We start from the raw sequence: 26,316 nt of genomic DNA, 5'->3' as shown, positions 1-26,316 counted from the left end.
CTGGCAGAGAGATAATTGTCCAGTGAGCCAGGTAAGAACCAGTTTTATGCAGATTTCTCAGCTATTTGGGGATTGCAGCAGAAGCTGCCACACATGTTCAGCTGTTCTTGACATATTTACTGCAGCTTCCTGACCTGTAACCTAGGTTTAACTGTTAATCACACCAGTGAGACTTAGGAAGCACATCTGTAGCAGTCTTGTTCTCCCAGGACATTAGCACCCACTTTTACAGATCAGTGACACTGGGCTCAGATGCCTTACATTCCCCATCTAAATTAAATCTGAAATATGCTATTTAGTTTTCCCTTGTGTGTTATACAAATGTGTATGCTATGCCTAGTACTTGAATGTGCATGTTTTGTGTGTCTGCATGTATGTGAATGATGTGTATGTTGTGTGCCTGCATGTATGTGAATGCTGTGTATGTTGTGTGCCTGCATGTATGTGAATGATGTTTATGTTGTGAGCCTGCATGTATGTGAATGTTGTGTATGTTGTGTGCCTGCATGTATGTGAATGCTGTGTATGTTGTGTGCCTGCATGTATGTGAATGTTGTGTGTCTGCATGTATGTGAATGTTGTGTATGTTGTGTGCCTGCATGTATGTTACGGTTGCCTTAAGGCTGGCTGGAAGTTGGACCGTAGGAAAGGATGCTCCTAGTGCTCACCAAAGGATCATCAGCACCGTAGACACCATAACTACTGCGTAGCCACCATAAGTAATGCAGACTCTACGAACCACCGCTGCTGGGCTGGTATCTCGCCGTCTGCTCTGCGCCCTGGACCTACGACCAGGCTCCAGTAGGTGAACCTCTTCCTTCTGTAGAGCGAAGCAGGATCAGGAACAAGAGCTCAGTAGCTAAGGGAGTATGAAGAGCATAGCAATCCCTGTAGTGATTATAGCTGTCCCCTACAAACATGAGTCAAGGCTGCAAGTTAGAGGGTCAGAAGAGGTCTGAGGTGCTGGAACACCCAGCCTGGTTTTTATTGAGGTTACATGCACACAGGACACTCCCAGGGGGGGAAGCATAAAATCCCCCATCACACATTTGGTACATTTAGATAGAGAGACAACACCCTTTGACAGGCCACAATAGAATTACATTACTTCAGCAGATAACAAGTTACACACAAGAAAACAATGCAGTTCATCTTATCAACTAGCAGTCTGACTCCGGAGGTGATTAGACAATGGGAATGTTTATCACTAAACTTAATTAGAGCTGATGCCAGCAAACTTGTATTTAGAAAATAGCTTCTTAAAGCTGAACAAAGTTAACTCTTTCAGTTCTGACCGAAGGGTCTGTCACATAGCACTCAACGGTACACAATGAAAACTAATGCTTCTGTAACAGATGTGTATAGAGGGGGTGCAGCAGGTAATACTGACTGTGTGGTACTTGGTTCAGTAAGCCCTATTTACTGAACCAAGTGGAAGAAAGCCAGGGACAAGTTATTTTACAGGTCTGGAGACATAGTCTTAAAGGGGCATTGTTCACCAAAGTCACAATATGTCCCCAGACGGTTCTTAAAGGGCCATACACACCCAATAAAAGTTAATACGTTTTCAGGGGCCCAATCTTCCAGGGGCCATAGTCATGAGGAAGGAGGCTGGCAAATAGGCTTCTCCACAATCCAGGGAAGCAGGGCAATTTTCCATTTAAAGGGCCAGTTACAAATAGCAGTTTGTAACAATGTATGTGAATGATGTGTATGTTGTGTGCCTGCATGTATGTGAATGCTGTGTATGTTTTGTGCCTACATGCATGTGAATGATGTGTATGTTGTGTGCCTGCATGTATGCGAATGCTGTGTATGTTGTGTGCCTGCATGTATGTGAATGCTGCGTATGTTCTGTGTCTGCATATATGTGAATGCTGTGTAGTTTGTGTGTCTGCATGTATGTGAATGCTGTGTATGTTGTGCGCTTGCATATATGTGAATGCCGTGTAGTTTATGCTGTCTGCCTGCATGTATGTGAATGATGTGTGTATGTTGTGTGCCTGCATGTATGGGAATGCTGTGTAGTGTGTGTTGTGTGTTTGCATGTATGTGAATGCTGTGTAGTGTGTGTGTGTGTGTGTGTGTGTTGAGTGCTTGTATGTGAATGGTGTGTGTCTGCATGAATGTAAATACTGTGTTAGTGTGTTGAGTGTCTGCATGTATGTGAATGGTGTGTATCTGCATGAATGTGAATACTGTGTAGTGTATGTGTTGTGTATGAAGTGAATGTGAATGCTGTATATGTTGTGTGCCTGCATGTATGTGAATAAGGCATGGTGAACGGAGGGGGGTGGGGGGGAAGTGGGCCTTTTTGGCCTAAAATGCCCGGGCCTTTTTTTGGTCCCAGTCCGGCCCTGAGCGCTATTGATTTAACTTGAGTGGTGTTACCGCTCAATAGCACTAATATTTTTGCACTCCACTTGTAATCTGTGGCCTTAGATTTGAAATGCTTAAAAAACATTTTATTTTGCATTTCTATCTTTTGCAATAGATAAATACCATGCATATATAGTAAATACAAAATATCCCTTTAAGCAGTTATGTTTTGCATGATATCCCTTGGACCTTGTTTTTTAAGCTTGCTTTATAATACGTTGTCATGTTTTAGAAGTTTAATAAAGAATACTTATTTGAAATTGTAAAAAAGCAATAATAAAAAATAAAATACTGTGGAAAAAACAATTTAAGTAATACTTCTTTCTTCACATTTGTATAGTAAGAAAACAATAGACATTTTGGCTGCTCGGCACAGAATTCATACTAGCTCTATTTGACATAGTTTGGCTGGGATCAGTGTATCCCCACAGTAATAAGTAAACATCCAGATGCTCATTGCTTCTATGTAACCTTTGGTAACTTGTTTCTCTACTCTATTAAAAATGTAATTTTGTTCTGGAGGTTTTCTAATTTATCACTTAACAAATGTCACAAACTGACAAGAGATTCTTAATATTATTAGAGAAATGTCACAAGAACCGAGCAAATCTGGGCTCAAGCTACTTTTTTTTCTTCTTGTGTCACTTCTTGGCTTTTCAGTCTGCTATTTTCCACTAGGACTTCTCTGTCAAATACTTTGAAAAATGGCTAAAAAACGCAAGACCAGAATATACGTTTCATGATGACTCAGTTAAGTTCTATCAAAAGATAAAAAACAATATAGAGTACAGATGCTAAGTCTACATTTTACAGATAAAGGGACAGATGACGAGGGGCGCGCTAACAGTTACGCGCAAGCGATATTACAAGTTGAAAGTAAATGCAATTGCTTGAGCACAATTGAATTTAACTTGCGTTGGGATAGAGTAACCTCAGAGCTCTGGGTACCTGTTACGCTTAAATAAAAAGTTGAGCAATAAAATTACACTCATAATAACACTTTTTAATAAAAGTTAATTTAAAAACAATTTTAAACTTTTTCATAAGGGCTCAAAGATATAAGATCACAGGTGTTAGGGAAAAAAGGACTGCAAACGGCTTTAACATAGAGATATATACAAATCTGAAGATATGTGAAAAATAAAAGAAGGCGCCACAATAGTGCACAATCAGTGATGTTGTTATATCACACGCACAAGACGAATGCAGATTTACTATGTGGAAGGCACTTGAGAAGTGCCACAGGTGCAGTCTGGACTCTTATAGCTGTCCAGCAAGCTATCCTCTCGTAAATGCAGCAATGCTTGTAACACTGATCCCAATTGGATCTCACTCACAGCGGATAATAACAGGTACGTGATTCACTGATACCTTTACTTGCTTATACGGCTGCTCCAAAAGAGTCAAATGGGTTGAAATAAGCTTGTGATAACCAAGTAGTAAAATCAACTACAGTTTATTTAATAAAGTAACACTACGCGTTTCCCGGTACACAGACCGTTTCATCAGGTGTATACATGTTAAAAGATATCACGGTTTATAAGAAGTATTTCGGCGTCCATTGCCGATGTGTGCGCATGCGCACCCAAACGAATATCCAATGAAAGCTCAAAACAAAACCAGCTTATGTGTGATTGGTTAACCCGTGTGGGTGTGTAATGCTATGTTAGTCAACGGACCAATACTAAATCGCTAGTGGACCGGCACACATATGATAGGTTGTCAATAATGCACAATCTCCGGTGATCACACCAATATGCATGACAATCAACCAGCGAAAATAGCACTGGCTCATGTGTATTTGGATTACCCGTATGGGTATGTAGTGCTATGTTAGTCACAGACCACTAACACTTCGCTAGTAGACCGACAAACATATGACAGGTTGTCAAATGTGCACAATCCTGCATTTGCAAACAAAGTTATCTCCGGTGAATACACCAATACGTATAACGATCAACCAGCGAAAATACCATACATCCGAAATGGTAGATAGATATGCACATATCCCAAATGGTCAATTAATATCTTTATCTCATTTTAAATGGCATAAATAAGACTTTCTATATCACGATAAATTGTACATATATACACAATTAGAGACCTTGTAATATTTTTTTTTTATATCTCCTAATGACAAAAAAATGAAATAAAATGAGAACAATATTAAAAATAAATAAAAGGCCTAAATTAATATATATACCATATTAAAAAATATTCAAATGTAAAATTCAATTAATTTAAAATTATTTTTTTGTTTTGTTTTTTAAACACACTGATTTCAATTAAATATATAAGCCGATTTGGATCACTTATATAAGTGTGACCCAACATCATTATGATCTTAGACATTAATTTCCCAATATCAAGTATTTGGCATAGATCATATAAGTCATAATAAGTCCATAAAACGACATCTATTGGATGTATAAGTTATATAACAAATAGGCAAAATTTGCATACATATATGTCATAATATGTATATGTATAATAAGATCATAAAAACGATTACTATTGGATGTTTGCAAAGGATAACAAATAGGCATAACTGACAAACTGCCAACAACATGTGGAACTATCTTAATTATACATCCATCCAAGCGAAAATATACATATCTATATATGTGTGTGTGTGTGTATACAGTGGGGCAAAAAAGTATTTAGTCAGCCACCAATTGTGCAAGTTCTCCCACTTAAGATGAGAGAGGCCTGTAATTTTCATCATAGGTATACCTCAACTATGAGAGACAAAATGTGGAAACAAATACAGACAATCACATTGTCTGATTTGGAAAAAATGTATTTTCCATTTTATGGTGGAAAATAAGTATTTGGTCACCTACAAACAAGCAAGATTTCTGGCTCTCACAGACCTGTATCTTCTTTTTTAAGAGGCTCCTCTGTCCTCCACTCATTACCTGTATTAATGCCACTTGTTTGAACTTGTTATCAGTATAAAAGACACCGGTCCACAACCTCAAACAGTCACACTCCAAACTCCACTATGGTGAAGACCAAAGAGCTGTCGAAGGACACCAGAAACAAAATTGTAGACCTGCACCAGGCTGGGAAGACTGAATCTGCAATAGGCAAGCAGCTTGGTGTGAAGAAATCAACTGTGGGAGCAATAATTAGAAAATGGAAGACATACAAGACCACTGATAATCTCCCTCAATCTGGGGCTCCATGCAAGATCTCACCCCGTGGGGTCAAAATGATCACAAGAACGGTGAGCAAACATCCCAGAACCACACGGGGGGACCTAGTGAATGACCTGCAGAGAGCTGGGACCAACATAACAAAGGCTACCATCAGTAACACACTACGTCGCCAGGGACTCAGATCCTGCAGTGCCAGACGTGTCCCCCTGCTTAAGCCAGTACATGTCTGGGCCCATCTGAAGTATACTAGAGAGCATTTGGATGATCTAGAAGCGGATTGGGAGAATGTCATATGGTCAGATGAAACCAAAGTAGAACTATTTGGTAGAAACACAACTCGTCGTGTTTGGAGGAGAGAGAATGCTGAGTTGCAACCAAAGAACACCATACCTACTGTGAAGCATGGGGGTGGCAACATCATGCTTTGGGGCTGTCTCTCTGCAAAGGGAACAGGACGACTGATCCGTGTACATGAAAGAATGAATGGGGCCATGTATCGTGAGATTTTGAGTGCAAACCTCCTTCCATCAGCAAGGGCATTGAAGATGAAACGTGGCTGGGTCTTTCAGCATGACAATGATCCCAAACACACCACCCGGGCAACGAAGGAGTGGCTTTGTAAGAAGCATTTCAAGGTCCTGGAGTGGCCTAGCCAGTCTCTAGATCTCAACCCCATAGAAAACCTTTGGAGGGAGTTGAAAGTCTGTGTTGCCCAGCGACAGCCCCAAAACATCACTGCTCTAGAGGAGATCTGCATGCAGGAATGGGCCAACATACCAGCAACAGTGTGTGACAACCTTGTGAAGACTTACAGAAAACGTTTGACCTCTGTCATTGCCAACAAAGGATATATAACAAAGTATTGAGATGAACTTTTGATATTGACCAAACACTTTCTTTCCAAATCAGACAATGTGATTGTCTGGATTTGTTTCCACATTTTGTCTCTCATAGTTGAGGTATACCTATGATGAAAATTACAGGCCTCTCTCATCTTCCTAAGTGGGAGAACTTGCACAATTGGTGGCTGACTAAATACTTTTTTGCCCCACTGTATATGTGTGTAGATATGTATTTATATGTGTATATATGTATTTACAGGCACTATATATACTGTATGTCCACAGCACATTCTCCCAAAAGGATTTTGGCTTCCTCAAGTAAGTTTTGGCAAACCCCAATCTGGCTTTTTTTTGTTTCTGTGTCAGCAGTGGGGTCCTCCTAGGTATCCTACCATAGCGTCCCTTTTCATTCAGATGACGACGTATAGTGCAAGCTGACACATTTGTACCCTGTGCCTGAAGGTCAGCTCGAATTTGTCTGGAAGTTGATCGAGATTCTTTATCCACCATTCGAACAATCCTTTGTTGCAATCTTTGATCAATGTTTCTCTTTCGTCCACGTCCAGGGAGATTAGCTACAGTGCAATGGGCCGTAAGCTTCTTGACAATGTTGCGCACAGTGGACACAGGAACATTAAGATCTCTAGAAATGGACTTGTAACCTTGAGATTGTCCATGCTTTTCCACAATTTTTGTTCTCAAATCCACAGACAATTCTTTGCTGCTCTTTTTCAGTGTGGCACAGAGAAAACAGACAACAGAAAGGTTGAGTGCATTTTTCACCATTTTAACTGGTTGCCGGTGTGATTTCTATATTGTCAGCACCTGTTAATTGATACAGGTGAGTTTATTTACAAATTACAGGAGCATCACAAACTTGGAATGCAATTACCGACAAAACTCTAAATCTAGGCCTTTGTTTGTATTGGTATGACACAAAAAAGTGGAGAGAAAAAAGCTAGATCTGACACATTCCACACAAAACTCCAAAAATAGATTGGACAAAATTATTTTGCACTGTCTCAAAATTGTAAGAAAAATTTTGAGACAGTGCAAAATTATTTTGTCCAGTCCATTTTTGGAGTTTTGTGTGGAATGTGTCAGATCTAGCTTTTTTCTCTCCACTTTTTTGTGTCATACCAATACAAACAAAGGCCTAGATTTAGAGTTTTGTCGGTAAAGACCCGTGGTGCTAACGCTGCTTTTTTTCCAGCGCACCCTTAAGACAACGCTGTTATTTAGAGTTGTCTAAATGGCTGCGTTAGCCTCAGAAAAGGGAGCGTTGAGCATAATTTAGCTCCACTTCAACCCTCAATACCAGCGTTGCCTACGGTAGCGGTAAGCTGGAAAAACGTGCTTGTGCACGATATCCCCATAGGAAACAATGGGGCTAAGCTGGCTGAAAAAACCTAACACCTGCAAAAAAGCAGTGTTCAGCTCCTAACGCAGCGCCATTGTTTCCTATGGGGAAACACTCTCTAAGACTACACCTAACACCCTAACATGAACCCCGAGTATAAACACCACTAATCTTACACTTATTAACCCCTAATCTGCCGCCCCTGTTATCGCTGACACCTGCATTATATTATTAACCCCTAATCTGCCGCTCCGGACACCGCCGCAACCTACATTATAGCTATGAACCCCTAATCTACTGCCCCTAACATCGCCGACACCTATATTATATTTATTACCCCCTAATCTGCCCCCCCCAACGTCGCCGCCACCTACCTACACTTATTAACCCCTAATCTGCCGACCGGACCTCGCCGCCACTATAATAAATGTATTAACCCCTAAACCGCCACACTCCCGCCTCGCAAACACTATAATAAATTTTATTAACCCCTAATCTGCCCTCCCTAACATCGCCTCCACCTACCTACAAATATTAACCCCTAATCTGCTGCCCCCAATGTCGCCGCTACTATAATAAATTTATTAACCCCTAAACCTAAGTCTAACCCTAACACCCCCTAAGTTAAATATAATTTAAATTAATCTAAATAAATGTACTATAATTAAATAAATTATTCCTATTTAAAACTAAATACTTACCTATAAAATAAACCCTAATATAGCTACAATATAACTAACAAAAAGAGTTGTTAGACTTTAGGGTAACTCTACCATATACCCTTATAGAGGGTTTTTTTTTTCTAACTTGGGCTTTTTTTATTGGACAAAAGAGCTATGTTCACTTTAGGGCACTCCCATTTCAAATTCCCTCCTAAGAGTAATGCCCAACTAAATGCCCTTTACAGGGCAATCTTTTTTATGATAGTTTTTTTAAAAACTTACACCTAGATTACAAGTTTTGTGTTAGAGGCTATGCGGTACTAACGAGCAGTTTATGCTCACCGCTAACTTACAGACAGCGCCGGTATTACGGGTTTTTACAAACCCGTCATTAAAAGACAAGAAGTGAGCGTTGAGCAAAATTTTGCTCAAAATCTCACTCCAATACCAGCGCTGCTTACGTTAGCACTTATTTCCCCATAGGAATCAACGGGGAGAGCCGGCTGAAAAAAAGTCTTTTAACACCTGCAAAAAAGCAGCGTTTAGCTCCTAACGCAGCCCCATTGATTCCTATGGGGAAATAAAATAACACCCTAACATGAACCCCGAGTCTAAACACCCCTAATCTTACACTTATTAACCCCTAATCTGCCGCCCCGACATCCCCGACACCTACATTATATTATTAACCCCTAATCTGCCGCTCCGGACACCGCCGCCACCTACATTATACTTATGAACCCCTAATCTGCCGCCCCCAACGTCGCCGCCACTATAATAAACATATTAACCCCTAATCTGCCACCCCCAAATGTTGCCGCAACCTACCTACACTTATTAACCCCTACTCTGCCTCCCCCAACGTCGCTGCCGCTATAATAAACATATTAACACCTAAACCTAAAGTCTAACCCTAACCCCCCCTAACTTAAATATAATTTAAATAAATCTAAATAAAATTACTATCATTAACTACATTATTCCTATTTAAAACTAAATACCTGTAAAATAAACCCTAAACTAGCTACAATATAACTTATAGTTACATTGTAGCTAGCTTAGGGTTTATTTTTATTTTACAGGCAACTTTGTATTTATTTTAACTAGGTAGAATAGTTACTAAATAGTTATTAACTATTTAATAACTACCAAGCTAAAATAAATACAAATCGACCTGTAAAATAAAACCAAACCTAAGTTACAATTACACCTAACACTTCACTATAATTAAATTAATTCCCTAAATTAAATACAATTAAATACAATGAAATAAAATTATCTAAAGTACAAATAAAAACAAACACTAAATTACAGAAAATAATAAACAAATTACAAGATTTTTAAACTAATTACACCTAATCTAATCCCCCTAACAAAATAAAAAAGCCCCCCCAAATTAAAAAAAGCCCTACCCTACACTAAATTACAAATAGCCCTTAAAAGGGCCTTTTGCGGGGCATTGCCTGTAAAAAAAAATTACAACCCCCCCCAACATTAAAACCCACCACCCACACAACCAACCCTACTCTAAAACCCACCCAATCCCCCCTTAAAAAAAAACTAACACTAACCCCTTGAAGATCACCTTACCGGGAGAAGTCTTCATCCAACCGGGCAGAAGTGGTCCTCCAGACGGGCAGAACTCTTCATCCAGACGGCATCTTCTATCTTCATCCATCCGGCGCGGAGCGGGTCCATCTTCAAGACATCCAACGCAGAGCATCCTCTTCTTCCGACGGCTACGACTGAATGAAGGTTCCTTTAAATGATGTAATCCAAGATGGCGTCCCTTCAATTCCAATTGGCTGATAGAATTCTATCAGCCAATCAGAATTAAGGTAGAAAAAATCCTATTGGCTGATGCAATCAGCCAATAGGATTGAGCTGGCATTCTATTAGCTGATTGGAACAGCCAAAAGAATGCCAGCTCAATCCTATTGGCTGATTAGATCAGCCAATAGGATTGTACTTCAATCCTATTGGCTGATCCAATCAGCCAATAGGATTTTTTCTACCTTATTTCCGATTGGCTGATAGAATTCTATCAGCCAATTGGAATTGAAGGGACGCAATCTTGGATGACGTCACTTAAAGGTACCTTCATTCAGTCGTAGCCGTCGGAAGAAGAGGATGTTTTTTTGTTTTTGTTTTTTAAAGAGGACTTTAGTTTTAGTTTTTCAGTAAATTTAGTGTTTGTTATTTTTTGTAACTTAGGGGGTGTTAGCTTAAGTTCTAATGGGTTAGCTGCTTAGGGGTAGTTTGCATTAAGTCTTGTGGCAGATTAGGGGTACTATGTTAGGGGGCTTATTACAATGGGGGGTTGTGGTAGCTTAGGGGTTTAAAGGTTAGGGGGCTTATTGCGATGGGGGATTGTGGCGGTTTAGGGGTTAATAGGTTAGGTGGTGGTTAGGTGTTTAGGTTAAGGCAAATAAGGGGTTAATATTTTAATGTAGCATTGCATTTGTATACAATGTTAAAAGGATATGCATTGTTGTTTATAATGCATATTATTTTAAGTATTGTATATAATTTAAAATGTAGTGGAAAAAAGTCTATAATTTCCAACTTATAGGTAGTCAAATCAAAGACAGAGAGACCGCTTTGTGCGCCTTTTTCAAGCACAAAGTCGGCTGAAATGCGTTGCACGTGACTGCCATATGAAACTACTTTGTCCCATTTGGGCTGCTATACTATTAGACTACAGCAATCCTGACCGCCAAAGCCAAGCAAACTGCTCGCGCATGAAGAGGATACGGTGTAAGGATCACATCAGGAGGCAGAAATTTCTACACCGGTGAGAGAAGACCAAATAAGTGAGTAAATATCAGTAAATACTCTGAAGTGGTCTCTCTGCCTTTGATTTGCCTTCTGACTACCTGTAAGTTGGGGACTTATAGATCTTTTCCACATACCCGTAACCTTTGGAAATATATCTGTTATGCATATAGATGCGTTGTTCTTTGAGGAAGAAGTTAACAGTGCCTGATTTATTTAGATACAATTCATTTGAAAAAATTTTCACTAATCAACATCTATTTGGATACAGTATATTGATAATTAAGAAAGCCCTTGCGATCTGATTGGGAGCTCACTGTGTCCAACAGGACCTTTTCAAACACACATTTTATTAACTGTTTTATTTCATATTTGTTGTTATATTGTATTTAGGATTGGCCAATCTGATTGTTTTGATCAATCAATATATTAAAAATAGATTTTATGTGATTATATTATTCTGACATTGTGTATATTCTTACCTATATTTAGGTTTGACATTTAGCTATATATTTTTAAAATACTCCTAAATATCTAAGTTGAGATATAATTAAATCATTGCTTGGCAGTTAATGTACACTAATCAGTTCATAAGGTTAGCTGTATTAGTGCTCCCCGGTATCCTTTTTGTATTTGTCTATTTATATATATAGAGGGACATACTGTATATATTATTAGGGAAGCATATACCTTTTGTATTTTGGTGCAATATATAGAATTTTGTTTGAGGTAATCACAATAATCCAACAAGGAATGGGAATAAAAACGTTTTAAGGGAACTACATTTATTAAAAAATAAAATCCTATCTATTATATAACTGGATTTGGATTAATGTAACTGCTTATACTAATGATAAATATAAATCAATTTACTATACAAGGTAAAATATGTATGCTAAGAGTCATATGTATTAGAATATATACTAAAAATATACTAAAAAATATTAATAATCATAACAATAAAAATCTATATCAAAGATCCTAGATGGGGATTAAACCCAGGTATTCTCAATTTTAGGTAATGATACACTCAAACCTCGCATTGAGGTTTGTTAATCCAATATTTAACAAAGAGAATACATATTTTACAATATCGGATTGACAGTTGGACCATAAGCTTTTAATGGGAATCAAACCCAAGATACCCAAGTTAAACTTCAATTGCTTTTTTGTATATATAACTATTATTTAAAAAAGATATATATTTATAAAATACCAATTAAAAAGTTTTAATAATAATAATAATATAATAATTTATCTCCCCCCTGGATTTAATGTACCTAGTAAATTAATCTACTTAATTTCTGTTTTCCCCAGCTTCTTATTAATGTTACCACCTCTCCAATTAGGTTCAGTTTTTGTGATCCCCATACAGTTTGTAATAAACTGGCCATCACAATTGTGAACATTCATAAAATCAAAACCTCTTTTTATATTGTATACATGTTCTCAAAATCTTTTTCCCAAAGATCTAGAAGTATGACCTACATATTGAAGGTTACAAGAACATTGTAACACATAATACAATTGTTAGTGTGATATGTAATTATTTGGGGAATATCAAATTGTTTACATTTTTTATATTTAACCTTTGCTTCTTTATTTAACCATGTTGTTTTTTTGCCTTTTAAAATACTTTTGGTTAGCTTGTCTTTATACTAGGTGCCCTCCTAAATATAAGTTTGGGTACCTCTGGAATTATTCCCTGTAAACTGGTATTTCTTTTCAAAATACCCCAATGTCTATTTATAACTGCCCCTACTTTTCTATATTGAACACAATAATCAAGTATTATAGGTCCAACCTTATTAGAATTATCTCTGATATTTTGCTTATGTTTTTATACAAGCATATATTTTCTATTTTTATTTATTTCATTTAAGATATTATCTAGATATTTTTCACTATACTGCTTTTTTTAACAAAACCTTTTCTTTACAATATCTGATTATTCTTTGAATGCATTGTCTTTAGAGCAACTGACCTTTCGGGACATTTAATAGCCATATTTTAATATGGCAACTATTAGTTAAAATATAATTATTTATATCTACATGTTTAAAATAATTTTTAGTTTTTATTACATTCCCTTTTACACATATAATTAAATTTAAAAAGGTTATTTGTTCATCACTATATTCCCAGCTTAATTTAATATTCCATTCATTTGTGTTAAGGTATTGCATATATAATTCAAGGGATCTTCTTAAGTCCCCTTTCCAAATGAAGAATAAATCATCTATGTATCTCAAATGGACTATCAGGTTCGCGCCCCAATTATGCCCACTCAAAACATATAGAGTATGTCTTCCCAATCCACCATGTATAGATTAACATAACTGGGAGCGAACCTGGTGCCTATTGCTGTATCATTAATCTGAAGATAAAAATCTTCATCATACTAGAAATATTAGTTTCTAGTATGATTTTAATTCCCTCTAATATGAATTATTTTTGTTCCAATGTTAAATGTATTATCCTGATTAAACATTTTACCTATAGCCTCCAAACATTAAAAAAAAAATATTTGTATATAATAAGGCTACATGAATTTTTATATATGTAAATATGAATATGTAAAATGTTTGAATTCTAGGATGTTCCACATTTAAACAGTTCTTTACATATCATTGCATTATTTAGTAGTAATTTTATTGTACTTTTTGCTCTTTATCCACTTTTTTATTTTTATCTTAAAATGCACCATTATACCTATTAGTCAGTGAGGATTAGCAGGGAGTATCTTTTAGCCCAATGATGACAACTTCCTAACACTTGGGGTTGCAGATTATTTTTTAAGAAACCTTAAGGGACACAACGCAGGACCCAAGAAGTCTAAATGGCTGCAAATAAATCTATGGCTATTAAACACACAACTTATATTTTCTTGGTTACCAACTCACCAGAAGTCCCCAAAGTTTAATTTTTTTTGTTTCGCCTTTTTTCCTTTGGGCCACAAAAACTATGGCACAGGCTCTTAGTTCTACTTTTTTCCAGGGGACACAGAAATAGTGCAGAGGGCCACATGTGGTTCATAGGTCGCCAGTTAGCTATCCCTGTTTTAGCCAATGACCTTTAGCAGGAAGGTCACAACTGATACTTCTGTGTTAATTTAAATTTAAAACTAAGCAGCTTTACCCTTTTTTTAGGAAAAAAATAAATATGCTTGAATGTGGATGATAAGGTGTACAATGTCCTTAAAAATAATAGGCAGGTGTAATCCAAAAGGAGTTTGATCTGAGTGAGCCAAATGATGAACAGGATTAGACAACGCTGAAGAGCCAGCCTGCTCGCAGTCTGCTTTATTTAACACTTGTTTCTGTTTACAGCTTGCTTAATACATTTGCTATCCAGCTACTCCCAGGTGGTAACCAAGCCAGAGAACAAGCTACTGAGCTGTTGTTCATTCCTGGAAGATTAGACTTTAGGTCTATGACCTCAGCTTACACCAGCTCTTGTGCAGTATGAAATCTAGATTTTTACTATAATTTACTGATATAATATTGACAAGACAATGTTGATGTACAAAATAGATAATGTTTAATGTTGAGGTGCAAGAATAGCACTGCTCATGTGGATATTATGGGGCTTTGTTATATGTTAGGCAATACCAAATCCATCTCTGCTTTCTCACTCGTATCAAGACTTATCACCTTTAAAAGAACTCTTTATCTTAACTTGCAGATCCCTACAAAAGTCAGACATATACTTCTGCCCTTATTCTAAGGGAATCAATTCTGTAGGAGAGTGACAGCAGTGCCCTTTGAAAACTTGTGGATCTCATTGTGCTCGAGACAGCCTTTTAGAAACATAACTAAATACTAAGGGCTAGATTACAAGAAAACTTTTTTGCGCAAGGAATATTGTGTTTTCGCAAGCCTTTTTATATGCGCTGATATTACAATTTGAGCAAAATTGCGACTTGCACTAGCGCAATCGCCATTTACGTTTCAATATTTACCACAATCTCAGAGCTCTGTTTTCCTAAACAAAAAAAATATTGCACAAAAACGTTATAAAGGATCAAAGATATAAGATCTCGGATGTTAAAAAAAAAGCTGCCAAAGTACTTTAACATAGAGATACATAGCTAAACATGTATTTGTATGTATATAGATATGTCTATATGTGTGTACATATATATTAATGTATTTATATGTGTATATGTATTGACAGACATATATACATATAAATATATATGCATACACATATAGGAAACAAGAGTTAAGAAGGAGCGGTCATAAGACCGCTACTCCTTAACTTGACCACAATCATCCCGAATGGGATGATTGACAACCCCTGCTAGCCACGAATGTGCAGGGGGCGGCATTGCACAAGCATTTCACCATAAATATGCTGTCATGTATAAGTATGCTGTCAGCATTTAGCGATGCTGGGCTGACATGGTTTGCTGCAGCGAATCATGTCCATCCGGCATATGATAAATCAGCCCCATAGACATATAAATACAGTAAGTGCATAAGAGCCCTTTGCCATTAAATAGATGAAAACATGATAAAACATATTTATACAATATTCATATTTAATAAAGATTTTAACTATATATTTACTTTAAATATTTTACATTTGCTAATGCGAATATGCTTTGTTGTTTGTGCGATGGGTGTTTGGGTTTTGTTTTTATTTTTTTTAAATTCTCCATGGATTTCTATGGGGGAATATATGCATGCGCATGCAAAAAATGAAGTTCGGATTTTTGCGCTATTCGAGTACCGCTCGCGCAAAATAATTTTTTTTTTTTAACTTGTTATACGATCGCAATGTAACTAGTGCAAAGGGCTTCACTCTAGCGGAGTTATCGCGATTGCTGGAGGGAAAAAAATAATGTGCCATTTGTAATCTAGTCCTAACTTGTTTATATAGAGCAAGGTTGCAAACTAGGAACAGCCAACATTTATCAATATTAATAGCTTACTGGGGGGAAAAAGATGTGCACTCATACTGGGAAAGATGTATTTGTTTATATTTATGTATTAAACTACTTTTTATCACTATCATATTAGAGTGGGTAAAACAGTGCATGCGTATGCTGTATAGTATGAAAGATGATTTATACGTTATGGCAATGGATATCAATAATACTGTAAGGAACATGTGAGATTAATTAACTAGTTAAAGGGATATAAAACCCACACGTTTTCTTTCATGATTCAGACAGTGCATACAATTTTCTAATTAACGTCTATTATCAAATTTTCTTTGTTTTCTTGTTATCCTTTGTTGATATGCAGGAAGGTAAGCTCAGGCGTGTGCATATGTCTGCAGCACTATATGGCAGCAGTTTCGCAACAATGTTATACATTAAAGGGACAGTCTAGGCCAAAATAAACTTTCATGATTCAGATAGAGCATGTAATTTTAAACAATTTTCGAATTTACTTTTATCACCAATTTTGCTTTGTCCTCTTGGTATTCTTAGTTGAAAGCTTAACCTAGGAGGTTCATATGCTAATTTCTTAGACCTTGAAGGCCACCGCTTTTCAGAATGCATTTTAACAGTTTTTCACCACTAGAGGGTGTTAGTTCACGTATTTCATATAGATAACACTGTGCTCGTGCACGTGAAGTTATCTGGGAGCAGGCACTGATTGGCTAGACTGCAAGTCTGTCAAAAGAACTGAAATAAAGGGGCAGTTTGCAGAGCCTTAGATACAAGATAATCACAGAGTTTAAAAGTATATTATTATAACTGTGTTGGTTATGCAAAACTGGGGAATGGGTAATAAAGGGATTATCTATCTTTTAAAACAATACAAATTCTGGTGTAGACTGTCCCTTTAACAAGATCACTAGACGGCAGCACTATTTCCTGTTATGTAGTGCTCTAGACGTGCAAGCTAACCATCTAGATATCTCTTCAACAAAAAAATAACATGAGAACAATGCAAATTTGATAAAAGAAGTAAATTTGAATTTTTTTTTAAATTGTATTCTTTATTAGAATCAGGAAAGACACAAATGTGGGTTTCATGTCTCTAAGTATCAAACACCTTTTTAATGAATGCAGGAATTGTATTCTTACAATATACAGTATATCTGACATTATTTCTCACTGTGATAAAATGTTATTGGTTTTTGCTGCGTTTCAGTTTCTATATAGTATGTATATTTTATATTTCTATCATTTTAAGATTTAAGATGTTTATATTTTTTTTTCTTTGCGTCACAGGGGTCACTGCTGAATTCAAATGTGTGAAGAAAAGATAAGATAATTCATTTGACTACAATAGTTACTTTCTATAGGATTTAAAAAACAAATTGTCAGGGCAAGATTCTGTATACACGAGAAGGATACACGTGAAGGATGCTTTTTAAAAAGAAACCCTTTTATTTTTTTGCAGATACTTCCATTGGAAAAAACTAAATGAACAAAGTATAATTATAGTTATTTGTAGAACCCCTATATATTGCATGTTTTCAGATCCTACATCTTGGACCTAATTAAGCCCCATTTATGCCTGCTTTAAAGGGATATGAAACCCACTTTTTTTTTCATGATTCAGACATTGGCCTCTATTTAACAAAGTCTGCCGGACCTGATCCGACAGTGCGGATCAGGTCTGCCAGACCTCGCTGAATGCGGAGAGCAATACGCTCTCCGTATTCAGCATTGCACCAGCAGCTCACAAGAGCTGTTGGTGCAACGCCGCCCCTGCAGACTTTCCGGCGATGTCTGTCCGCCTGCTCAGAGCAGGCGGACAGGTTATGGAGCAGCGGTCTTGGTGACTTGTTTCTGGCGAGTCTGAAGGCTTGCCACAAACACGTGCCCAGAAGCTCACTCTGGAGCTTGTTAAATGGGTGCCAGAGCATGCAATTTTAAGCAACTTTCTAATTTACTCCTTTAATCAATTTTTCTTGATTCTCTTGGTATCTTTATTTCAAAAGCAGGAATGTGCCGTATAGATAACACTGTGCTCACTCCAGTCGAGTTATGCAGGAACCAGCACTTATTGGCTAAAATGCAAGTTTGTAAAAAAAACACTGAGATAAGGAGGCAGTCTGCAGAGGCTTAGACACAAGGTAATCAAAGAAGTAAAAAGTATATTAATATAACAGTGTTAGTTATGCAAAACTGGGGAATGGGTAATAAAGGGATTCTATCTTTTTAAACAATAAACATTTTAAAGTAGACTGTCCCTTTAATTCTCTGACACTTAAAAGGCTAATGGAGCTAGATCATCCAAGACTAACTTTTGCCCCGTTTTCATGTAATTTACCTTTGGAAATTGTCAATGCCACCAGATTCTGGAGTGCATCCTGCAGAAACACCAACATTTCAGTATTTTACACAACGATTGCTTGATCAGTGCAGGAGCTTGCTTTAAATTATTATAAAACATATCTGATCTCTGTTGATGTTGCAAGTAAGAAACTGGTAACGTGAGACACATATAGTTGCTCAAATATAAATAGACTAGTACTAAAGCCCGTGTACACGGGCCATTTTTTGCAGTACAGCGGTTCCACCCCTTGCACTCTCCCCCCTCTCTTTTGCTCTCTCTTCCCCCCTCTCTTTTGCTTTCTCTCCCCCCTCTCCTTTGCTTTCTCTCTCCCCCCTCTCCTTTGCTTTCTCTCTCCCCTCTTTTGCTCTCTCTCTCCCCTCTTTGGCTCTCTCCCTCCTTTCTTTTGCTCTCTCTCCCCCCTCTTTTGTTCTCTCCCCGCTCTTTTGTTCTCTCCCGCCTCTTTGGCTCTCTCCCCCCCTCTTTGGCTCTCCTCCCCCCTCTTTGGCTCTCCTCCCCCTCTTTGGCTCTCTCCCCCCCCTCCTCTTTGGCTCTCTCCCCTCTTTTGCTCTCTCTCCTCTTTGGCTCTCTCTCTCCCCTTTGGCTCTCTCCCCCCCCTTTTGGCTCCCCCCCCCCCTTTTGGCTCCCCCCCCCCTTTGGCTCTCTCCCCCGCCTTTGGCTCTCCCCCCCTTTGGCTCTCTCCCCCCCCTCTTTGGCTCCCCCCCCTCTATGGCTCTGCCCCCCTCCTCTTTGGCTCTCTCTCCCCCCTCTTTGTCTCTCTCCCCTCTTTTGCTCTCCTCTTTGGCTCTCTTTCCTCTTTGGTTCTCTCTCTCCCCCCTCTTTGGCTCTCCCCCCCTTTATCTCTCTCCCACCCCCTTTGGCTCTCTCCCCCCCTCTTTGGCTCTCTCACCCCCGCTCTTTGGCTCTCCCCCCCCCCTCTTTGGCTCTCTCCCCCCTCTTTGGCTCTCTCTCCCCCCCTCTTTGGCTCTCTCTCCCCCCTCTTTGGCTCTCTCTCCTTTTTGGCTCTTTTTCCTCTTTGGCTCTCTCTCTCCCCCCTCTTTGGCTCCCCCCCCCTTCTCTTTGGCTCTCCCCCCCCTCCCCCTTCTCTTTGGCTCTCCCCCCCTCCCCCTTCTCTTTGGCTCTCCCCCCCCTTCTCTTTGGCTCCCCCCCTTCTCTTTGGCTCTCCCCCCCCTTCTCTTTGGCTCCCCCCCTTCTCTTTGGCTCTTCCCCCCCTTCTCTTTGGCTCTCCCCCCCCCCTTCTCTTTGGCTCTCCCCCCCTTCTCTTTGGCTCCCCCCCTTCTCTTTGGCTCTCCCCCCCTTCTCTTTGGCTCCCCCCCTTCTCTTTGGCTCTCCCCCCCCCCCTTCTCTTTGGCTCTCCCCCCCCTTCTCTTTGGCTCTCCCCCCCCCTTCTCTTTGGCTCTCCCCCCCCTTCTCTTTGGCTCTCCCCCCCCACTTCTCTTTGGCTCTCCCCCCCCTTCTCTTTGGCTCTCCCCCCCCTTCTCTTTGGCTCTCCCCCCCTTCTCTTTGGCTCCCCCCCTTCTCTTTGGCTCTCCCCCCCCCTTCTCTTTGGCTCTCCCCCCCTTCTCTTTGGCTCTCCCCCCCCTTCTCTTTGGCTCTCCCCCCCTTCTCTTTGGCTCTCCCCCCCTTCTCTTTGACTCTCCCCCCCCTTCTCTTTGACTCTCCCCCTCTTCTCTTTGACTCTCCCCCCCTTCTCTTTGGCTCTCCCCCCCCTTCTCTTTGGCTCTCCCCCCCTTCTCTTTGGCTCCCCCCCCTTCTCTTTGGCTCTCCCCCCCCCCTCTCTTTGGCTCTCCCCCCCCCTCTCTTTGGCTCTCCCCCCCTTCTCTTTGGCTCTCCCCCCCCTTCTCTTTGGCTCTCCCCCCCCTTCTCTTTGGCTCTCCCCCCCCTTCTCTTTGGCTCTCCCCCCCCCTTCTCTTTGGCTCTCCCCCCCTTCTCCCCCCCCTTTCTCCCCCCCTTCTCCCCCCTTTCTCCCCCCCTTCTCCCCCCCTTCTCTTGTGCTCTCCCCCCCCCCTTTGGCTCTCCCCCCCTCTTTGGCCCTTCTCCCCCCCCCCTCTCCTGCTCCCTCTCTGGCTCTGTCTTCACATTGCGGGACCCCACCCGGCCACGCCCCATCGCGGCGACACCTGCCCGACCACGCCCCTCGCGACACCCGGCCACGCCCCTCACGACGCCTGGTCACGCCCCTCACGACGCCCGGCCACGCCCCTCGCGACGCCCGGCCACGCCCCCATCGCAACGCTCCCGTCGGCCACAGCTGTTGAGTAGCTTACCTCGCGCTCCCCAGACCTCACAGCTGTTTGTGTACCTCGCGCTCCCTATCTCAAGGCCAAGTGTGTTTGTCTCTACTGCGCATGACAGCTTCGGACAAACACACTTGGCCTTTTATAATATAGGATTCTGGAAGGGAGTTATTTCCCAGACTGAATCACTACTAGGTATAAAAGTTCCTTTGGACCCCCTAATATGGTTATTAAATAAAGCACCTAAAAAACTACCTCCAGTACACTTTAGTCATCCTCCAAATCACATATAACAGTGCTAAAACTCTAATTGCTCAATATTGGAAACAGAAACAGTCCCCCACCATAGCCCAGTGGGTAGATCATATACATAAAATCATTCACCTACAAGAATATCACTACATGAAAGTACAACGCAAAGAATTCTTTATAGAGTTAATCTTTATCTGGGAAGATTATATACATAACAAATATACAAAATGTCTGATTAGAAAACTCTTTATTACAAACGGCAGATGAATTGTGCTAATATGGGATTTATATACAACTTTATCTTCCTCTTTCTCTTTTCTCTCTCTCTATCTCTCTCCTTTTTTCTCTCTCCTTCTATTTCTCCTCTGCTTATTATTTCACCAAACTACAAAAGTGAGGTAATTATTTTGTAATCTTTACTTTCCAAACATTTGTCATGACTATTGAAGTCCTATTTTGTATTTAAAGTGATTGTTAATCCTAGCATTTGACCATTGGAACAAATAAAGAGGACTTTCAGTCATGAAGTATAAAATACCTAATCCTGAAAGTTCCTTTATTTGTTTTAAGCGTTCGCGGCACTAAACTGCTCAGGCAGCCCACAGTAGAACGTTGTTTGGCTGAGAGGTGACATTTTCACCTCTTAGCCAATAGCCATGTGTGAAATCGCAGATATTTGCTAAGAGGGGAAACGTCACCTCTTAGCAAAACAGCGTTCTACCGTGGACTGCTTGAGCAGCTCAGTGCGACAAACACTTGAAATAAATAAAGGAACTTTCAGCATGAGGTATTTTATACTTAATGACTGAAAGTCCCCTTTATTTGTTCTAATGGTTAATCTTAGCGTTTCACAAACACTAGGACTGACAATCACTTTAATGTAAATATGTTCCTGATTATCTGTTGTAACAAACTTTTTTACCTCAATAAAGAGAATTATAAAAAAAAAACGTTCTCATGTTTACAGATCATTGGCAGTGTTTACTTGATGACGTACACATATAAAAAAATGATTTTGATATCTATTTAAGCCATTCCTTGAAATTATTGTTCATATTTCAGAGTTCATATTTTGCAAAAGTGAACTTTTTTTTTCTATGATTTTCAGGTTTAAAGAAGGAGGTACAAAAAGATCATGAAATCATCAAGCCCATTATTTCTTCACCAAAAAAGCAAGTGGTTTCTACTGCAAAGCTTCAGTCGCCAGGTAAGTAAATTCCTGGCATCTTTATTTATATGAGTTACAATCAAAATAATGTATTAGAGATCACAAAACCAATTGTGACTGGAGTATACAAAATAAATTCCCAAGTACATGTACATTAAAAGGGCAGGAAAGTCAAAATTTACTTTCATGATTAAACAACTTGGGCAACAACTTAAACTTATACAACACAAATGTGCTTTGTTTTCTTGGTATTCTTTGTAGAAGAGTAATCTATGTAGGTTCCAGGGCATCAGGTGAAACAATGGCAAGAGGCATATATGTGCAGCCACCAACCAGCAGCAATCAGCTAGTAATGCTTCACTTCTCCTGAGCCTACCTAGGCATGCTTTAAATAAAAAGATACAATGAGAACAAAGCAAAGGGGAGAAAAAAAGCAGGATGTGAGGTGCTTAAAGGGAATGTCTACAATATAATTTTTATTGTTTTAAAAGATACATAATCCCTTTATTACCCATTCCCCAGTTTTGCATAACCAACACAGTTATATTAATATACTTTTTACCTCTGTGATTACCTTGTTTCTAAGAACCTTCTTCCAGCCCCCTGATCACATGACTGTGACTGTTTATTATCTATTGTCTTGTAGTTAGCGCTGTGTTGTGCTATATCTTAAATAACTTTCTATGCCTTAACATCGTGTTATCTATATGGCCCACATGAACTATTAAGTCTCTTATTGTGAAAAGCAATTTAAAGAGCATGTGATAAGAGGCTGCCCTCAAGGGCTTAGAAATTAGCATATGAGCCTACCTAGATTTAGTTTCAACTAAGAATACCAAGAGAACAAAGCAAATTTGATGATAAAAGTAAATTGAAAAGTTGATTAAAATTACATGTCCTATCTGAATAATGAAAGTTTAATTTTGACTAGGCTGTCCCTTTAAGAACCTACACACCTTTGCTGTCTAGTGGTTATTACCTCAGGTAAAACTGTCAGCATAATGGATAAGGCTTGTTTGTTCTGTTCAGAGTGAGGGTTTGTTTTGATAGGCTGTTCCACAGGGTTACATACAGTAAGCAACTTCACAGGTGCATGGTGTAAATGGGCTGGAAATGAGAAATTGCCAGCTTTGTATAGACAGAATCAGCTAAACTTACAGAGGTTGCATCACACACAAATGTACAAAAAGAAGATAATAATATTGGTTATGTTTTTGAAAGATCAGATCACACAATACATGTACAAAATATGAAAGAATATCAAACTATTCTGGGACTTAGAGGGATATCACCATTAAAACTTGCATGATTCAGAATTCACTTCTATTTTCCAATGTATTTTGTTCTCTTGGTATCCTTTGTTAAAAAATAATATGGACCTATCTTACACTATTGGGAGCTAGCTGAGGATTGGTGGCTACACACATTTGTCTCTTGTCATTGGCTTACCAGATGTGGTCAGCTATCTCCCATTCCCAATAGTGCATTGCTGCTCTGTAGCTGAGTTTAATTATGGCCCCAATTACAATGTATTGCTGATTCGCTCCCAAAAATTTGAGTTGCTTTCCAGCCGAATTGGGAGCCAAGTGAGTGATCACAATTCTGTATAATTCCGTTTGTTAAAACACTGCGACTGCAAAAGAGTTTTCAACAGAAGAGGACTTTTCATGCGTCAAATACCTCTTTTTGAAATAGAAACTGGGAGGTCTCCCGATGCCCTTTCAAAGACTTAGCAAGTGCCTACAGGTGTCAGATTAGAAAGTCAAAACTGGCTCTAAAAGCTGTTGAAAAGTGACTCAAAAATGTATCTTAAAGGGATACTGAACCCAAATTTGTTCTTTTAAGATTCAGATAGAGCATACAATTGTAAGCAACTTTCTAAATGACTCTTATTATCAATTTCTTCGTTCTTTTGTTATTTTTATTTGAAAAAGCAGGAATGTAAGCTTACAAGCCGGCCCATTTTTGGTTGAGGACTCTGGCTAGCACTTGCTCACTGGTGGCTGCAGTTAGACACTAATCAGCAAGGGCTACCCAGGTGCTGAACCAAAGATGGTCTAGCTCGTAAGTTTACTTTCCTGCTTTTTCAAATAAATATACCAAGAGAACAAAGAAAAAATGATAATAGGAGTCATTTAGAAAGTTTCTTAAAATTACATGCTCTATCTGAATCATGAAAGAAAAAATTTGGGTTCAGTATCCCTTTAATCACTGAGAACTTTTTTATCCCCATAGAGAAAATACGGATTTTATTGAGGATCTGGAAACCCATTTGCCAAAAACATGTTATTGTAATTACACCAAATTGAAAGTAGCCATGTCGGCCTGAAAAAATGCTGCTCCCAATAGATTGTGATTAAGGCCTATTGAGTATGAGCTATTGGAGTAGTCACTGTCTTTTACATAGTGCTGAATGACACACAACAAATATCCACTAAAGTCAAACTTAAACCTTCATTATTCTGATGGAGCATACATTTATAAAAATGATGGTTCAATGTTTGTAAGAGACAAGAAAAAATGTATCAAATACTGGAGGAATTGAGGGCCCTATTCCCATGGGAATTTACAATCTAGAAGAACTTTCTAATTTACTTTCATTATCAAAATATAGTCGTTTTATATGCAATTTTTTTTGAACATGTGCAATAATTCAAAGTGAATATGTATATGAGTCTGCGATTTGCTGGTTGCTGTCACATGGTACAGGGGGCTGGCAAATTAAAGTAAGTTTAGAAATTAATTGGAAAAAATCTACTGCTCAATTAAAATTCAGAGTAAGGCCCCCATGCATTTACAGGTTATGCATTAAATGGACAATAAATACATTTAGGGCCAGATTATGAGTGGATCGTTAACAGTTAAGCGCAAGCGATAAGGGGTTTATTGCAGGTGTTTGCACGCGTCAAGTTTTTCACTCGTATTACAAGTAAATGCGATCACTTGAGTGCAATTGAAGTTAACACAAGTCAATTAACTCTTTCACAAAAAAAAGTGTCACAAAACACATCAAAAATACACTACAAAGTACAGTTACACTCATAATAACACTAATAAAAATATTAGGCACAGGGCTTTAACATAGAGATACATACGTACACATTTAAAGATGGATATGTATGTATATATAAATGTCTATATATGTGTACTTATGTATTTATATGTCTTTAAACACATAAATACATGTGTACACACATATAGACATATATATATATAAATATATATATATATATATATATATATATATATATATATATATGTGTGTGTGTGTGTGCATTGGAGCCCTTTGCAGTTAAGTAGAGGAAAACATGTAAAAATATATTTATGTAATATTAATATTTAATAAAGTATTATACTGTGTACTTACTGTAAATCTTTCACATTCAAATAATCTGCAAACAGTAGAATATGTTCTATGTATTTCTAAATAGATACTCCTATATATATATATATATCTGTATATATCTATACCTATATAATTATTTATATATATATATATATATATATATAGAGAGAGAGAGAGAGAGAGAGAGAGAGAGAGAGAGGTATAAATATATATTTGTGCAAAAAACATCAGATATTTATAGAAATATGTATTTACAAATAAATAAAAACATATTCTTCTATGTGAAGAACATTGGAATGTGAAATATTCATATTTTCATGTCAGGTTAGCGCACTTGAGAAGCCGGGTTTCTACGAGAGTGGGATGTTTTTTTCTCAACTTTTTTTGCTCCATTGACTTCTATGGGGGAATATATGAACATGCACGCAAAATTTGCAACACACGTTGGGTTAGCATGTGAGCAATAACAGTTTACTTTCAACTCATAATACGAGCAGAACCTGCCGTGCGCAAAAAGCTTACTTCTAGCGAAGTTAACTCTCGAGTGGGAGCATTAAATAGCGCTCCACATGTAATCTGGCCCTAATAACTGTTTGAATACTAATAAGAGGCTTTTTTCAGTAAGACAGTTCAGTCTTACTTAGGAAATGTATAGGTTACTCTCACAGAGGAGAAAGCAGTCAAGTTAGTTAATATAGTACTTTATATTGTTTTGATCTGAAGACCGTATCCTTTTATACCCTGTCACGCACCTTCTGCATTTTGGCTCAGATTATCAGCTGCTTTTGACATGTGGAAGAACTGAGGCCATGAGATTTATCTGTGGTGAAGCTTTCCTATTAAAAATGTACAAAGACAATTTGAGAAAGACA

The 26,316-nt window shown here is 38.5% G+C and overlaps 1 protein-coding gene across 1 annotated transcript in view; it reads left to right on the top strand.

Annotated features, from left to right (window-relative positions):
- MTUS2 (microtubule associated scaffold protein 2) overlaps positions 1-26,316 on the top strand; it is a 754,499-nt gene that overhangs the window by 495,499 nt on the left and 232,684 nt on the right. The window contains exon 7 of the mRNA XM_053705569.1: positions 22,039-22,137. Within this exon, the coding sequence (XP_053561544.1) occupies positions 22,039-22,137 (99 nt within the window). The remainder of the gene's footprint in view (positions 1-22,038; positions 22,138-26,316) is intronic.

The sequence above is a fragment of the Bombina bombina genome, chromosome 3 (assembly GCF_027579735.1).
Source record: "Bombina bombina isolate aBomBom1 chromosome 3, aBomBom1.pri, whole genome shotgun sequence".
In the NCBI taxonomy this organism is placed as follows: domain Eukaryota; kingdom Metazoa; phylum Chordata; class Amphibia; order Anura; family Bombinatoridae; genus Bombina; species Bombina bombina.
This window is presented reverse-complemented; position numbering and strand designations above follow the sequence as displayed.